The sequence below is a fragment of the Ammospiza nelsoni genome, chromosome 7, assembly GCF_027579445.1.
Source record: "Ammospiza nelsoni isolate bAmmNel1 chromosome 7, bAmmNel1.pri, whole genome shotgun sequence".
NCBI classification, from domain to species: domain Eukaryota; kingdom Metazoa; phylum Chordata; class Aves; order Passeriformes; family Passerellidae; genus Ammospiza; species Ammospiza nelsoni.
Window position 1 is genome coordinate 36,309,775 of NC_080639.1, and position 18,716 is coordinate 36,328,490.

Genomic DNA, 18,716 nt, shown 5'->3' on the forward strand with positions numbered 1-18,716 from the left:
CAGACTCAAGATGTGCATCACTGGTTTTCATTACAGCTCTGCTCTCCTCCTGCCCAGGCAGCCCCTCCGACTGATAAGCATCTCCATTCCTTTTAACACCAATTACCTTGTCCAAACGGGCAAGTTTATGCTCTGGCATGAACCTGGGAGGAAAAAGAACAAACAAACAAACAAAAAAAATCAGTATTGTGTTCATGCTAGATTAAAGTTTCACCTGGCAACTAATTAAGTAATAGCACATTAGAAGGTCAAATATGGTTGATATTTTGCATCCATCTAAACAACAAAATGAATTCAAGAAAATACACTTTATTTTAGCGAACATGGCACCTGTGAAATAAAACAATGCATTCCCTAATGACACATGCATCAACAGGGAGAATAAAACTATTTACCTGCTAAAATAAAATATTGCAAACACCTCTGGAAGAAAGAGGGCAACTCTGCCAGGAAAATTTTGGAATTTTTGCCAGTGTTACTTCTAAGATTGGCAGCAATCCTTTATCCTCGTTGTAGAGGCCCTGTTGTTCTTTACAACTATCTGAAAGGAGGATGGAGCTGGGTGAGAGTTGACCTCTTCTCCCAAGGAACAGCAACAGATTCTCTGAGTTTAGAAGTACAAATTTGGTATGGCTGATTCCCATACACAGAATCCTACAATCAAGGAATGGTTTGGGTTGGACGGGACATTAAAAACCATCTCATTCCAAGCCCCCTGCCATGGTCAGGGACACCTCCCACTATTCCAGGTTTCTCCAAGCCCTGTCCAACCTGGCCTTGGACACTTTGAGGGATGGGGGAGCCACAGGTTCTCTGGACAACCTCTGCCGGGATCTCACCACACTCACAGGGAATAATTCCATTCCAATATCCCATCTAACCGCCCTCTGCCAGGTGAAGCCATTCCCCCTTGTCCCTCCATCCCTTGTTCAAAGTCCCTGTCCAGCTCTCCTGCAGCCCCTTTAGGCACTGGAAGGGGCACTGAGGTCTTCCTGGAGCCTTCTCCAAGTTTCACAATCCCAATTCCCTCAGCCTTTGGTCACAGACCTAACCCTGGCTTGCTGGTGGCTCCTCCGAGGCACACACACAGCCCCGTCAGGATGTACTTTTAAATATTTACACATGGGAAAAGCTGAAGCAGAAACAGGTTAAGAGATTTCTCCTAAACTACCAAGTTGTGACTGCATTGAAAGGACTGATTTACCAACCCAAATCTAACTTAAGATATTTTGAAAAATTACTGCTGCTAAGACAAATTGCTTGAGGTGTGAGAGGTCAGGCTACCTAGGCAGGCTCTATCCCCCTGCCTGTCTTTAATCTCCTGGCCAACCATCCACTCACTGCCCCATTTCTGTTTCTGAACAGGTTTCCTCCTCAGTTTTCAACCCTTATAAATCTGATCTGTCATTGCAGAATTCCTAATAATATTAGATAAAACTCCACCGATTTCTCTCTGGAATATACTCTTTAATATCTTTTATTTAAGACATGTGTGTGCAATCAATTCCATGGTATTTACTTGTATTACACACACAGTATTCATCATCTTGACAATTTTTAGAAGTTTTAGAACACCATTTCACTTAACAGTTTGGAAGAAAAAAAAAAGAGAGAGAGATTTATTTGATGGTTAACTTTGGAACAAGTTATCTGCATTAACTTCCATTGTTTTGGCATAAAGTAGTTCTGTATATTTTACTAACAACAGTGGAGACATGATAAAAGATGTAGGCAGAGAGCCATAAACAGCTCTTGCTGCAATCCATGGTGCTCGTGGAAAGGCATTAATTTTTGGACTTTGATTGGAAGACGTCTCTGTGCTCAGCCACTTGGATTTTGCTAAATACAACCACGAACAAAACCTTGTACCTGAGGAGAACAATTTCTACGGCGGAAAGGCCGTTGTAAATCATGTGTAGCATAAACTTGTCCACATGATTGGAATGATATAATGGATATTGGAGTCCCTAACCACCAGCTAATGTTCTTTATGACACTTAAATAAATGACCTGAAAATAAACTAATAACAACACAAAGTCATCTAAACCTGTTCTTGTGCATTTCCCAGAAGCATGCTGGGAAAAGACAGTGTCTAGTTAGTGCATTTTTTGTGTTTATGTTTTCCTCAGCACATTTTTGCTCCTCCAGACTCACATTAATTCTTCTTTTCTGCCACCTTCCAGAGGTACCTCTCCATCCAGTACTTGCCCAGATCTCAGTCATTTAAAACATCAAGAGCTTGCAGAACTTCTGCATCACCATGATGGTTATGGAGAAGCAAGGCTGGAGCAGGAGCAGACACAGGCTGGAAAGAGTAGCTATAAAAAGAATATTTTACATTTTTATTTTTTTATCATAAAGGTGGTGAAACACTACACAAAGTACCCAGAGAAGCTGTGGCTGCCCCTGGATCCCTGGAAGTGTCCAAGGCCAGGTGGGACAGGGCTTGGAGCAGCCTGGGACAGTGAAAGTTGTCCTTGCTCATGGCAGGGGGTAGAATGAAATTATCTTTCAAGTCCTTTCTAACCCAAACTAATCCAGGATTCTATAAAACCACCTAGAGAGCTACCACAGCAGAGAAGTGGGATTTCATTTTTGAGAAGGACACACAATTTTTCTCAATCTTAGTTACAAAACCAGTCACACAAGAAAAATGCCACAACATTCTATTTTAAATAGGACAAGCATTTTATTATTATTACTAACTTGTTGTAATGAACTCTTGCACATGTGAAACTTTCCAGAAAAAGAATTATCATCAAAGCCACAAATATTAACACTTTCAAAAGATTCCAAAAGGTACTGTCCCTTATATTTAAAAAAACATGGAAAATATTTTACTTTTATGCATAACTCACATATATTTAAACATTAAGTAGTTCACTGTTTCTGAACTGAAAGTTCAGAACAAACAGTGAGGACTTAGATATCTAATTTTAGTATGGCAACTTGTTTTCAAATTTCTTTTATTTATTCAGATTTTTGAGGCTCTCCAACACATTGAACAGTCAACTTTAAAACTTTATGAAGGCTCTACAAAGAGTAAGACTTGAAAACTTTCCTTTTTTGTATACTGGGTCTAGATGTTTAGTTAAAAAGATGGGTTAAATATTAAACTAAGTTCATATGTAATAAAAATTCAATATCCTGAAATTCAGAGTTTCAATCTAAATATTTGCTACCGTGAGTAACAGATTCTTTAACTCACAACCTATATATTATATATTTTCTTTTAATTTATGCCACAAAACCCCCTCTGAAGAAATCCATGTACTTTTCCTTGAAGTAGAAATGTGTTTTTCCCACATACATTTCTTTTTTGTGATATGTTGCCATGTTCCACCGTATGTGTTTATTCACTGCACTTTATTTGCCCTAATGAAAAGTTATTTATGGGGATTGGTTTCTTTTCCATGGCACCAAGAGTCACTTTGTGCACCATTTTATTAAAAACAACAACAACAAAAAAAAAGAGATGGAAGGGCCATGATGTCACTGCTCGATGAATAGAAACCACATTAGAAAGATGAACTGGAGTGCTGGTTTAGGTTAGGCCAAACTACACAATTGCCTCAAGAGACTGCAAGGATGGATGGAATAAATAAATACATTTTTTAAAAGCAATAAAAAATTGGCCCTTCTGTAAATGAAGTTACATTTGGGTGCAAAGTAAGAGCTCTGAAAGTGCAATGGATTTTTTTTTTTTTAATATTGTAATTAAAAAGCTTAAAAATAATAGAATTCTGGAGTGGCCTGAGTGGGAAGAGACTTTAAGGGTTATCGATTCCACCCCTCCTGCCATTGGCAGGGACACCATCCACTAGACCAGGTTGCTCCAAGCCATGCATACCTATCACCGACCAAGCACTGTAGAAATACCAAAGTTGTTTTTTCAAAACTCAAGAATTTTCCTGATTCTATTCTAAGAAATAAAGTTTAAAAAAAAAAAACTAAATCAGATTTTTGGGTGCCAAGCTGGAACAGACAGCAACTCCATTAGTATATGCTTATTTATACATAAAATAATACTTTTATATTTTATCTTTAATATTATGAATCAGTTGATCACAATAAAACTGATGCTGTTTCTATTTAGCTACTTCTCAAAAGATTGCAAAAAATTACAAAACTGGAAGAATAGTCAAAGTTCATTTTTAATTTTTTTTTTCTTCTTCAACTACTGTCACATTTTGCCCTACAGCAAAAAAAATGTTGCTGAGTGTGGTCAGGTGCCCTGAGGGTGTGCTACAGTTCCAACCTAAAAGCTTGAAAGAAGATCCCCGATATTCAGGGAATTTGATATTAGGGTTTATTGAAGTTGTCACATACTTTCGGGGATCTAATTTCACTTTCTGATCTTCAGCAATGGCTGTAATTCTTCATTCAGAAGAGGGAAGAGATTACTTGTCAGCAGTAATCTCTAACACAGATAATGCCATATAAATATTAGGGGCTTATAAGCATGGACAAGGATTAGGAGCAAAGAGAGAGAACAGAAAGAAAACTGAACAGAGCCAAGATTAAGCACTGGGAAGGGCATCGCAAAAGAAAATCCAAGGTCTGAGGCTCAGCTTGTCTTCCCACAGCAGAATGTGCCTGTTCCTGGGTACAACAAGCATGGTTTACACTGATTTCCCTGCTTGAAAACTGCAGGATGTAGAAATATGAAATTTTATTTGAGGTGTGATCACTGTCTTCCCTTTCCCATGACGGAGGAGAAATCACTGAGGTTGGAAGGCCCATGCAGCTGGATAGGTTGCTCAAGAACCTCCTCCAGTCAAATTTTTACTCTCACCAAAGGTCGAGAATGCAGTTTGCACATGCAGATATTAAATAACAACAGTATGGGAGAGTTCTGAAGCTGACCAGGACATCTTCCTTCCTGGCCAGAGTGCAGAATTGGTGTGCAACATAGACAATAGCTAAAACAGGGACGGATATCACAAGGTCAGATTTATTTCTGATAAAATAGCCAAAATAATGCTGTTTTAGCAACAATTTCCTGCATGCAACAACCCTGACACTGCAGTGGATGCCTGATTAGCAGGCAGGACCCAAAGGTGGTCCTGGAGAACGGAGGCTGGATCCAGACCAACCATGGGCACTTGGCTTGGACTCAACCTGGTCCATCCGAGTGGGGAAGGAAGATGAGGAAAGCAAGAGAGATCTCAATAGTAAAGAGACAAGAAGGCCAACAGGAAAAATCTCTTTCCTCAAATTGTAACTTCCCCCTGTTTTTCCAAGTAATTTCTGAGCGAAATCCCTCAACATCCACAATTTGTCACTGTCAAAAATTCCCTCTTCTAATTAACATTTACGCATTTCTTTCCAATCTATTTAATTCAACAACACTCCTATTTTTTAATGCCCAAACATGTCATATCTGTAGGTCAACCTAAGGATGATGCTCAAACTGATCTCTCAACCTTCCCCTCAGTGTTACACTTGGATTTACAACATTAAGGTCTCTGTGCCAGGTGTACTCTAAAGCCCACACCCCAGAGGACCAGGATTTTAACAAAAGTGTTCTTCAACTCTCATTCACAGAATGGCCTGGAAGGGACCTCAAACACAAGCTCCAGCACCCTGTCATGGTCAGAGACACCTTCCACTAGAACAGGCTGCTCCAGCCTGGCCTTGGACATATCAGGGATGGGGCAGCCACAGCTTCTCAGGGCAGCCAGTGCCAGTGTGCCAAAAATTATTCCCCAAAGTCCATGCAAAACTCTAGCCTGCAGTGAAACAGGTAAAGTGAAAGGCAAAGTTCTCTTTGACATCAAATAAGACTGAGTTTGACCCTAAACAAATTATTTCTGAGTTCATGTCTTTAATTCTCTGATGTCCTTTAACGATGACTACAAGAATCTCTGCAGTTATAATTTCCGTGTCCATCATTCTCCAGAAATGGAATGATGGTAATTTAAGAGCTCCTCAGAAAGATGGTAATGAACTAAAATACATATTTTATAGTGCAGGTGAAAATAACTTATGTGTTTTTTGTGCAAGATATGAATACATGGATTAATTAATAGTTCTGAAAAAAAAAAGTAATTTTCTCTATAATTAAACACTATGACCATGTAGATCTGCTGCACCAATGACACAAAGTAACTTTTGGAGCTCTAAGAATCCTCTTGATAACCACTGCCAGAAATTAGAAATTGTTGACTTAAGTTCTGCTTTAGCAGAAGTTCAAAAGAATGAATTGCACTATGGGGGAAAAAAAGTTAGGCTTCTGAGAATTGCAAGGTTTTTAAGGCTCTTTAGGATTCTAAAGGATTGGTCATGTTCATTAGCGTTTCCTTAAACAGAAAAAAAACAAAACTAGCTGAGCTCTCAAGTACTTATTTAGAGAATGGAAATTTCACAAAGAGTTCTACCCAATACACTATCCCCCTGCTAAACAAAACTGGAAATGGGTGTTTGAAAACTGGTACCACACCTGAAATATTTTTTTTTTCCTTTTAATTAAACTAAACCCAGGATCCTATAACATATAATTTCCTGGGTTTTGGAACTACTTCTAATCAGGATATAGGGGATGAATGTCCCCTTTAACTAGGCTGCTTCGCAACATACACAATGCAGAAGGGAGTGCTAGCATAACACTTCAATAGTTAAGTGACTTTATGAGAAAAATACTTCCAAATGTTTCCTAAAACCTTCCAAACCGCACCAAAGAACATTATTGTAATATTATGTTTCCCCATGGCCTCCAATATTTAGGCTTGCTATTCTCGAAATGATACTTGGATGAAAAATACAAGTTTATGTAATGTATAAATTGTTCCTAGAAGTAAAGCTGCCTTTAAAATTACGCTGTATAGATGTCAGATATTTTACATTTTCAATAGCCTTTCTGTATTAATTGGAGCAATGGCCTGCTGGCGCTTTGGGCAGCACAGGAATAATCTGTATTTCAGAACTGAGCAGTCACCCTGTGATCTTATTCCTAGCAAACACTGAAAACAATAACTGTCCTAACCGATTACATATCATGTTACCCTTAATAGATATCCATATTTCTTGCACAGTATACATAATCCACATAAACTGTACACCATATATCAATACCATATTCCAGCGAATCCACCATCAAAGAGTTCATTTATGGTAGGTTTTCATTTGACTCGGGGTTGTAACGTTCTGTGCAATCATAAGCAAACCATTTCAGGGATTTTGTCAGCAAGCTGCTTTTTGGCAGATTATTGGCAGTACATATTGGCAGCAAACTAGTGCAACTAAGCCCTTCTTATAACTTACAGGTAAATAATGATTTTAATAAATTTATGTAAAATGTTCCACTTGGTTACATCTGGTTTTGATAATTCACTCGTCTGCGCAAATGCAAATTGCTGCGTGCTTCTCAGGAAAACACATACTTCACCTGAACTATTCAAGGCTTTCTCAGGTACCCCAAGAAATAAATAGGCAATAAAGCCTGTTTTCACATGAAGGTTTAACTGAAAAAAAGACATGGAAATTAATTAAAAATAATGATTGTATGCACACCAAAATTTTAACCACACTTTGTCAGTAATACAATATTCAAATGTTAAGAAAAAAGCATTTTTTTCTTGTTGTGGAGCTACCCCAGCCACAGGGCACTCCAGTAAACTGGCTCTGCCCCTCAGGACCTGCTAATGCAGAGACTTTGACCTCCATTTGAAAATGTGTTACTATATTAATTTGCTTTTTTTTTTGTGCACTACAACTGAAGTTTAAATGTCTAGCATTTGTATCTCAACCAGGCAGTGTGGACTGGGGGAAATTCCAGGTTCTAACCTCAGCTTTAACAGCAGGTCCCAATCTCATTTGTTGTTCAAACACTAGAGGCCTTCAGTTTTGCTCTGAAAGGATGAAGTTTTTGTCAAAAAGCTCTAAAAATATTAATACTATTAGTAGTAGTGTCGTTACAGGACAGTGTCCACAAAACCCTTGGACTCCCTTCTGGTATAAATCAGAATGACAGTGATGCTGATCTATGATCCCTGATCATCTGGTTTTCTGCATCTGGGTGCCAGAAGAATCCCTGGGGAGCCACAGTCCCTGGAAATTCTGGGAAATGCTGGTGGCCCATCCCTGAGCTACCTCTGACATTAAAAACTGTCCAGGTCCTCTATGCTTGTGGATACATCTCAAAGTTATATTAAATAACTGCTTTGAATGGGGCCCGTAATGAACAGGCACCATTGATTATCAGATTTTACTTGTGCACATTTCAGCCTAGAACATGCTGTTTCTAAGTGCTTATCCACTCTGGATTCAGCAGTTTAGGATTTTTTAAGTCTAGACAACGTGGTTAAAACCCCCTCAACAAATTCTTGTTGAGATCTATTGGACACACTGCTACAACTTGATGTTTCTATAGTGGACTTGCTTTTAATTTGATCTGTTTCAAGGATTCAGCATCCTTCCAGCATGTTGGAAACCTAAGGGCATATATTTGTATTGTTTAAAGGCAGGAAATTCTGTGAACTGAAATGAGAACATATCCCTTTTGCCTTTATGGACTTTTGTTATTTTCTTTTCCTTCTGGGGTTTTTAGAAACAAAATCAGTGAAAGCCGAAAGTTTGAACAATAGAAAATTACTTTCAAGGGGGGAAAAATGTAAAATACCAAGTATACTTTTATAACTTTATTCATACACTTTGTATATATGTAAATTGCACTTATCCAAGCATCAGAAAATACCATTCACAGCAGGGCCTTATATTGCAGCAGGATCATATTGGTTTTGTCATAAAAGACTGTGGACTTTGCTGTTTTATTCCTTTATACCTTGTATTAACTTGTACCCCACTGACTTCATGACAGAGCTGACTTGTTTCATGCTAACCACAGAACTAGGGCAATCACATTCCTATTGTAGGGAGGGAAACTACCAATCTTTGCAGCTTTTTAACTCCCTGGCCAAAGAATCCCACAACCTTCCTTTAACTGATGGAAAAAAAAAGTAGGTCTGAATTCTGGGATAGAAAATGAGAACTGGTGGAGGATGAGCAGGGACATATAACCTGCTGAAATTAAGAGTTGGGCAGATACTGCTCAAATTAAGAGTTGGGCATATACTGCCTTTTAGGACAACTGCAGCAGCAAACTTTCCTGCATTAGTTCTGAACTGCTTAGGGAAGGACTGGAGGCACAGTGGCTGCATTAGCAGGCAGACCTGGTCCCAGCAGGATGCTTCAATCCCAGGGCAGTGCTGCACAAACACATCCTTGATGCTCCTGATGCTCAAAGTACCTTTATTGCACACAATGAATTAGACTGCACTGCTTTATAAGAAGAGGGTTGTAGGTTATAGCCGTGGTTATGGCTCTCTGGAACACTCCTGCCTTGTGACAGAGTGCAGAGAGCCAACTAAGTCTGCAAAAAAACCAAAAAACAAACTTGCTGGAGGACAGCTCGTGTGCCACAGGCTCAAATGCAGCCATTTCAGCAAGAGCCTGAACACCTTCCCAGCAGTGCTCCTCACGAGCTGACTGCTTCTATCACGCAGCTAAATATAAATTACAGAGGGATGCAAAGCCTGAGAGAGACATTTGACACCCGAGACTCAGCTTGGCTGCTGGATCTCTCCTAGCTAGTGTTTCTTCACTTGTTAATCCCTCTTCCTGGGCAGCAGCAATTATGACACTGGTGAACTGCAGGACTTGGGTTTATTTGCTTTCATTTGGCACAGCGCTTCGTGCCCAGCTCCTCTGCTCTGGGAGGTTACAACAGCTAAAGCAGGGATCACAATGGGACACCATCAGTCAGCAGAATAAACAGCTCAGCTGCTTCAGGGGAGTCAAAGAGGAGAACGAATCTTGCTAAGAGATTTGAAAGAGCACAAGGAAGTGGCTTTACGTGAAGTGCCCACAACAATGGCTTCCAAAGGAACGCTCCTGACCATCAGCCCTGGGGAATAAAGAGCTGCAGGGTGCTCTTGTTCATCCATGGACCTGAATTTGACATAAAACTAATGGGATCCATAACTACGAGGTGTAACCCTCCTGTGCTCTTTCCTGCAGACGTGGGTGATGAAGAGAAAGGCTTGGCCACCACCCAGATATCACAGGGCCCATCACCTCCCTGATGGAAAAAGCAGGGATCCTGAACCTAGCACCTATGAAAACCACCACTATCCCAACTGATCTTCCTCCTAAAACATTCTCACTCATTCAGCCTACACTAATTCAACAGTTTTGCCCAAGTACTCCAAGAACAACCAACTCTACACTTTGAAACACTGCACTATACAGATGTTTAAATCATACACTCAACATGCATATGCACAACCAACCAGAAGCCAATAGTTTACAGGTCCTGTATGCCTTATTTTAAATTACTCTGAAAGGGTAGTTAAGAGATTCTTATGGCAAAAATGACGACTAAGTTCATGAACTGCCCAGAAAATTGGCTGTGACACCACTTATTAAAAGTTATGATAACTAGAAGGTCCAACTAAAAGGAGCAGATGCACTGTTTGCTAGGCTCTAGCTGCAGACAGAATTTTTGGTGCCGAGATCAAAAGAACAAGGTGTTCATATAAATGGCATTTTATTTTGATCCTATTATTCTATATGAGCTCGAAGAGAGATCAAAGGAAAAAGCACCCAGGTTTCACTATTAACACTTAACATAACCCCAGTTGGAAAATCCTTTCCAGATTGTTAGTGCAATTTAAAGCCCAGCACATTTTTGTTGCTCTGTTAGGTTAATACACCTGAAGGCATGGGTTTGATTCCTGGATCACCTTTTCCATTGTGGAAAATTGCTCCTGTTACATATAATTTCAGTTATTCTCATTTTTGTGGCAGCAAAACACCCTAGCTTTGGGGAATGCCCTGGTCTGGGTTGTACTCTCTGTCCTGGAGAGCCAGGCTGCCCTGAAGTGGTGACAATATATTACAGACTGTGCACGACAGTCAGGAAATCCAACACCATTGGAGTGAAGTACTAAAGTGTGGTTCAGCCCCTGCCAAAGCATACCAGCTTCCACTCAGAATGTAAACAAACCTAATGGGCCTTTCAAATATCTAAAAGTTCCTCCTGATAGCTGGCAAGAATTAATGTGCTTTAATATGTTGTATTGCTTATTATGACATTATCCAGGACTACTACTATTAATTAATGGTTCTATTGCTGCTTTTAGCATCCAGCGGTGTTGTATAAAGAAAAAAATAATAATATATTGTATTTCCTGCAAAGCTGAAGTATGGTAATAAATTTTAATATTCATGCTTTGAATGAAAGCTTCTCATTGATGATTCAGTAACTTAGGGCAGATATTTCAACATTTCCTTTCCCATGAGTTTCTTTGACTTCTAAGCCTGCAGAAACCTGCTAATACACAGGTATCACTTACCAGACTAACCTTGGAAAAATCAGCAATCAAGGAAAAAAAGAAGTGCAATATGTCCCTCTCTGCCTTGCCACCCCCTCCTCATTTGCTATTAAAGCACTTGTGTTAAAAAGTCATTCCAAAGTTTATTTTAAATGCAAAAAAGTGGGCACTAATCCCACAGGAGCTGGCTCAGCTATGGCCCACCATCTTGAACACATTCATTTTATCCAAATCTGTTCCAAGAAGGGGGTTTTGGGTGGTTGTTTTGGGGTTGAGCTTTATTTTTGACCTAATAACAGCCAATTGTCAGAGGTGAGGAGATGGAAATGACTTTGGGAACTTGCACAGTCAACATTAAATACCTGCAGGTGAGCTGTGGCCTGGAATGAACACGACAATTATGGTTTAAATGAGATAAAAATGTGTCATGCACAGTCAGAACATGTTCATGTTACACACAGCAGCCAGCTGGCTATAAATCCAAGAAGTAAGCTGGAAGGCTTTGGAGTTTCAATGAATGAACACAGATATAAAGGGAAGAACGGTGGTTTGTCGCCATATGAATGGCTTTTAACTGAAAAGAGAGGATTGCTTTCACAAGGGTTTGCCAGAACAGCAACCTTGTTGAGATGAGGAAAAGAATAAGGATGATGATTGGGACATTCCATATATTTATATTATCTATTTTGTTTTGAGGCAGAGGAGTCTGATTCAGCATGCCTGAACAATTAAGACGTGGCTTTACATACAGGTGTTCCAGTGAATAGGGACACAAGTTCTTTGACAATACCTCTGCAGCTGACGATCCATAAACAGGATTAGTCTGTTAATTCATTCCAGATTCAAATCCAAATGGGCTGAGCTGTGAGAAGCAATGGACTATTTTTCTTTCCACATTTCTAGCTCCAAGTAATTGTAGGCTATAACCTTCTGTACTCTGCATATGCATCACTGAACCTACGGTCAGCAAACCTACCTGTGCACAGATCCACCAGACCTGAGGCTGCTAAACCAACACCTGCCTGGCAGCACAGAGGATAAGAAAGGCCTTCCTGAGACACTCTCTTTTTTTATTAAATAAAGCTGAATAGTAGAAGCTCCTGGATTATAGACCCAAAAAATGCCCTAGTAGGTTTTCATAAAAGGATGAGCCTGACTGACTTGGGATGATCCTGTGCAGGGCCAGGAGCTGGACTTCAATAACCCTTGTGGGTCTTTCCAACTCAGGATATTATTCTGTGACTTTCCAGAAGTCTAATTACCCCATTTGAACATGTTGGGATCTTAGCAAGATAAACTCTTGCTCTTTCTCCACTTAAAGCAGATGTAATTACCTTCTGAATCCAAAAACAGAGCTCTGGCTCTTACTAACTCAAATATGAGCTAACCATTAAAGACATAAAGTAACTTCACACTCATAATCTCTGTCCATAGTAATTTATATGTTATATAAATTAAATATGTATATATAGATATATACATATATGTTTTTACAAAACTTTTCTGATATTTAGAAGTGGGTGTAAGCTCCTGGGTTTGATGTGCTCACTGCTGACAGAATCAGATGCAAACTGTAGGAAGGGTGATAACAGCTTTGCTCCCCAAAACCTTTCTCCTGTGTCTCTAGGCTGGCTGAATGGGAACTGAGAGGGGAAAGAACAAAGATTTGCTGTTCTTTACAGTCACGCAACGAAAGTGTAGGTTAAGCACAGGAAGTATTTGCAGATTCCAGATATTCTGTGGACCTTTGTTGCTTTTCCTTGCATTCAGATCTAATCTGAGCCCCTGCACAGAGCTGGACTTTCATGTTCTGAGGTCCTTCTCTAATAGAAAACCCAACCCACTGTGAGAGGGAAAAGTGGACTCAAGAACTTCAGCTCTATGTAGGCATTTATTCATGTTAATGCATTAAGGAAAAATGCTTTAACAAGAAGAGAAAGCTTAAAATCATACAAATAAAAAAATAAACAAATTTAATATATACTCATAGTACAACAAGCCTATCTATCTTTTAGAAAAGTTTGGATTGACAGTTTGATGTACCACATCAAATATAACAACAATTGTGTGATCTTTAAGCCTCAGGGGTTTAAAAATACTAAGTGTTTCTTTTTTGTTCTGATACCAAATATGTCTATACCTCCAACTGATTCAAGTCAGCACTAATAACCACTGGGATATTTTAGGAGGCCCTTCAAACAGAAGGGTAGTATTTTCACTACCATTTTGTACACACAATAAATTGTGTTTGGTTCTTTAGCTTCAATCAAGCATCAATTTTGGATTATTTGTCTGAAGTCAGAATTCATAAAATATGCCTTTTTTCTTTTTTTTTTTTTTTTAAGGAAGCAACTTCTGAGGAAAGAAAAATCCTCTCCACAATTTGAGTGCAATCAGCTCTTCTCATATAAATGGCTCTGATTTGAAGGTAAGGTTCATGATCAGATATATTTAAGGAGGGCTGTATGATTAATTTAAGAGGTGCCCCATCAGGATTTTCACATGAATAAGCATAAAAAACCATTGTTTTACTTTCATGATGCTGCTGCATTACCTTTGACTCTTACAACCATGTTTGCATGAATGTAATTCTGCCTTCTGCAAGAGAAGCTCATAGCAGGATGGGCAACTCACATTTGTAAATCAGTCAGACCTGGCATTGAATTATTCATACAAATATGAATAGCCAAATATCAGGCTGCCAGATATTCAGAAGAATTTTACGCCAAAAAAATGTTAGGGAATTTTCAGCTCTCACAAGAGCATCCAGATAATTCTTGATGGATCATCAGTATCTTTGGGTGTTTTCTGGAAGCAGATTCCTTCTTTTCCTTTGCTGTTCTTTGTGAAGAAAAGGGAAGATGGAACTCTCACCAGAAAATGAGAATAAACATTAACCTCTAAGTCCCTCAGATTTTGGTAAACAGTGAGACCCCTGGAAATCTTCACTTCTGCATATGAATTAGAGGAGAATAATGGGACTGAGCAAAAAGTCATGGGCTATGTTCATCAATATGTGCCTTTTATGTAAACTAGATTGTTAATTGAAAACCCATTTTCAGAGTCTTTTTAGAGGAAATCATCTTAAAATTAATCAAAGTCCTGTTTTACTGTTGTTTTTTTTAAATAGGGTTTGTGCTCCCTTGGATGCTCAGAAAACTGCTTGGAGCAGAGACTGGAGCCAGAGGCTTTGGGGTTTGGTGCCTCAGAGCCCATTTTTGGGGCTCAGCCTGGAGAAAGGGGGTTCAGGGGGGACCTTCTGGCTCTGCACAACGCCTGAAAGGAGAGGGCTGCCAGGTGGGTCAGGCCCTGCTCCCAACAAAAACTGAAAGGATGAGAGAAGCTGTGCCAGGGAAGGTTTGGGTTGGTTATCTGGGAAATTTCTTCACTAAAGGAGCTCACCAGTCACTGCAGTAGGTCACTGTCCCCAAAACAACAGATTTTCAGCTCCCTTTTCTGTCTGGTCATCACCATGCCCTTAGTTTTCAACCATCTCTTTTCCCATTTACCACTGGCTTTCCCTGTTTTCCATCCCTACTAAAGCTGTGAGGCACATAAAACAAAGTATTCATGTACAATTTTGGATTTATTTTTTTTAATATACCTCTCCTTAAAATATTTCTTAACTTAGTTCTTCAGTGCCTAGCAGTGACTCATTAAAAAAATAACCTCATAGTAGTAACACAGTGATAGATATCAAAGGTGAAAATTTGCCATTATTTTGCACTAAAGCAGCCTGAACACATCTTCAAACAGCATAGAGAGGAAAGGGCTGTATTTGTCTGCAGATGTATTTTCTTAACATTTTTTTCATCACTTTACTTCAGCAAGAATGACCAGCTTAAATTTTTCAGTGTCTTCAAGGACCTTATTTCATGAATTTGTATAAAAGGCAGAAAAGTATATATAAATGTTTTAAAAGCAGCCAGGAGTTTTTGTGGAAACAGTGCCATTAGATTTAAAATACCAAACACTCAAATTACTTCTGACACATTTGATCTGAGTCACTTTTGAATTTGCACCTACAAACAATAAAAAATACTGGTTCTGAAGGAGACTGATTATTTCCTTTGCAATATTTTACCACAGAGAAATTATTCTCCCTTTCCCCCAGATCTGACAACCATTCAAATACACTTGGTTTGTTGCACACTAAACCAGAAATACGATCTCTACTTGGAAACTCCCCTCAAAAATAGTTTTTTCTGTCAATTCTCAGTAACTGCCTTTAATAACAAGCGTGGCTATTGAACTCTGAAAGTATCAATGTTCAGTCATCTTCCTGAGCTTACACATCACAGCTGCAGGGAATAAAAACGCCGAAAGACCACGATCCCTCCCCATCGTTGGGATGTTTCTCATAACCCTGTGTGATATTTAACTGGCACTGCTTCCTCCTCCTTCACTTCCAAAGGGATGAATCACAGACTCAGTTCTTCCAGGAACCAACCAATTGAGCTGTTCTCTGCACTTCCTCCAGCTCTTCCTCAACTGCAGCCAGCCCTTTGATTGACCCCACCTTTAATAAATGTTTAGCTGGAGAGTCTCAGCTAAAATGTGTGTGAAGCTTCCTGGGAATGACTAACCAACACCTAAAACCCAGATTTATAACAGAGAATTTCCCAGAGCCTCCCACAGCCAGTGGGATTTGTTCAGGGGCTGGAGGGAAGAAGAGCCACTGTGGGAAGTCAGATTTCTTCACTTTCTTATTCAATAATAATACAACATGCTTTCTGGGGACTGCCCTGAGTTATGCACAGGATGTTAAAAACAGATTAATGCAAACTTAGAGGGTATAGTCTAAGTCAGGTGCCTCTCTGCTTATTTTAAGTTATAACTTGCAGAAAAATAAATAAGCAAGCCCAAAAAGAGGCCTTGAGTTCCCTAATGATAAATTTATATTCAGATGCTCAGAGTGGAAATGCTCAGCATTCACTTCCTAAGTTAACATCATCAAGGAAAAAAAAAGGACAAAAAGTTGGAAATTCAGTGTCTAGGAGTCAACAGGAACACAGAATTTTCGGAATCAGTGGAAAGGGCTGAAGTTACATCCAAGGAAAATGCTACAAATCAAAGAATCCTCAAACAAGACAAAGAACAGAAAACCACCTTGGAGTATTTTTCTGGAATTTCCAAACCACAGTTGGTCTCAATGACCTTATAGGGCTTTTCCAAGCCAAATGACTTTGTGATTCACCCATCCAAGCTGTGACATCAGTCAGAAGTGGCTTCAGTGCCAGCAATAAGTACCATCATCTAATGGCCAAGAGATGCAGAAAGCCTCCTTGTTCCTCCACCTCCAGTCCCAATTTTTCACCTACTGCTTTTTTCAGCAGGCTTCTCTGTCCCAAAAAAGTGGTTATTTTGCCCTAATGCCAAGACCAGTGGTACCCGATCTACTTCTGTGGCTTCCTGATTTTACTGCAGCACAACCAACAGAACAGTAAAAACACATATTTTACAGAGCAACACACTAAAAAATGTGGTTTTCTCCTAATAAAAGGTTTCTCTTAGGTATAGTGATTACAAAGAGTAATAGATACTATTTCTAATACTCTGGGAATGTAGTCCTTTAACTCAAAATAGTCCCAGAATTATTTGCCACTAGCTATCCAATGCAATTTAGAACCTGTGTCTAACTTGGAAATTTGTTACTTTTATCCTTGAGTTTTACAATATACTAAACAGTCTAAGTACCTTTTCACAGGAAGTACTATAGAGTTATTTGTGGATCCAGTAATGGAATCATCAAGCTAACAGTCTTCCATTTCTGAAGTTCCCAAGTTTTCTGAAATAATAAAAATTCACCAAGGCAGCAGCAAGAAAGCAAGTGGACACTTCTCCACAGCGCCTCGACAATAAACAGCAGAATTGTGATACTCCACCGGAATGTTCCAAACCTAAATTGAATGGCAGCATGATTGCTGTGGTTCCAGTTATGTTAATTAGGCTGGATTCATGGTTCATTGAGGCTGCAATTATGCTGCAAAGAAATGCTGCAAGCATCCCATCCTCCTGCAGTCTGCTGAGTGTGCTCCCATTCCTCTTGGGGCAAAATAGATTTTCTGAAGGGATTTATACACTGGAGTCACATTTGCACTTAGACCACATGCTTGGTGAAGATGCAATTAGATGACCACGTTTTGCAACTTTCTTCTTTTCCAGATTTAATAGGAAAAATAGCTTTCCAAGTTCCTTGGCCATTTTTTAAGCATGCTTTACTTTGCCAATTTGCATACTAAGCATACAAATTATAAGCCTTATTAGCCCCATTTCAACCGTAGGGTAAGAGAAGAAGGGGAAGAGTTTTGCCCAAAGTTATGCAGATCTTCAGTGGAAAGAGAACTGAAGTAGTTCCCATCTTCTTACAGTTAATGGTTGGACTCAAAGATCCTGGAAGGCTTTTCCAAACTATATGTTTCTATGATTTTTTTAATGACATTTCCTGACTTACAGCTGTGGATAGGAGAGCCCCCACACCCAAAATGCAAAACCTTCTGCTGGAAAAGTGATTTAAAAGAGAGGGGCAAGTGGGCATTATAGTCTCAAACAACTGAGAGAAGACACAGGATGAGCCAAATTTCTTGGCCTGCAATGAGAAGGAAATAGTTCAACATGGTAGCAGCTCCTTCCCTGGATGGGAAAGGTGTGCTGGCCCTCAAACAGGAGTTTTCAAGCTGTTTTTTACTGGTTGTAGAGGCAGCAAGAGAGGACGATGATTTTTCAAGCAAGTAATCAGTCTGGGTTTTTTTTTTAGGAATAGATCTACTTTTAAAACCAGTCTCTTGAGAGAAATAAATTTTTAAAGCTATTCTTCTCAAAGAAGGATGATGTGGGATCAGGTGTCTAAACTGAACTCCAAAGAACCAAGTATCCTCAGAGCCTAATTTCCAGCTTCACAATGCACTTAAGCACTTAGAAGTTCAAGTCTCATTAAAAACCAACCACGCTTAAGCCCTTAATTTTTTTTATTTCTTTTTCTTTTAAATTTAAGCAGATCTCAAAAAAAAAATTTGATACCAGCCACTTCAAAGCACGCTCCCCGAATTCAGGGATGATTGAGTTTCCATAATACAATTATGGTTGGAACAGAGCTGGATTGAAAGCAAGGTTCAACTTTCAAACAACATCCCCAAAACAGTTGCAGATGATGTGCATTTCAGCTTTCTGATCCTCAGGTGACACGGGGATGATTGGTATTAGTGAGATCCACATTAGAAAGGGAAGGCAGTGCCCTAACTAGAAATAACCATCTTTTCCACAGATGGATGGACATCCATAACAATTTAATCTAACGAGACATCGAGCTTACATGCCCATTTGAAAAATCATAACGGCACTTGTCTGGCAGGTTTGTTCCTTGATGCTTCATTCAATGACTG

At 39.4% G+C, this 18,716-nt stretch overlaps 1 protein-coding gene across 4 annotated transcripts in view; it reads right to left on the bottom strand.

Moving 5' to 3' along the window:
- GTDC1 (glycosyltransferase like domain containing 1) overlaps nt 1–18,716 on the bottom strand; it is a 293,649-nt gene that overhangs the window by 158,407 nt on the left and 116,526 nt on the right. For all 4 annotated transcript variants that reach the window (XM_059476534.1, XM_059476535.1, XM_059476536.1 and 1 more), the window contains exon 7: nt 1–143. This exon is cut by the window's left edge and continues 208 nt beyond it. In XM_059476534.1, the coding sequence (XP_059332517.1) occupies nt 1–143 (143 nt within the window). The remainder of the gene's footprint in view (nt 144–18,716) is intronic.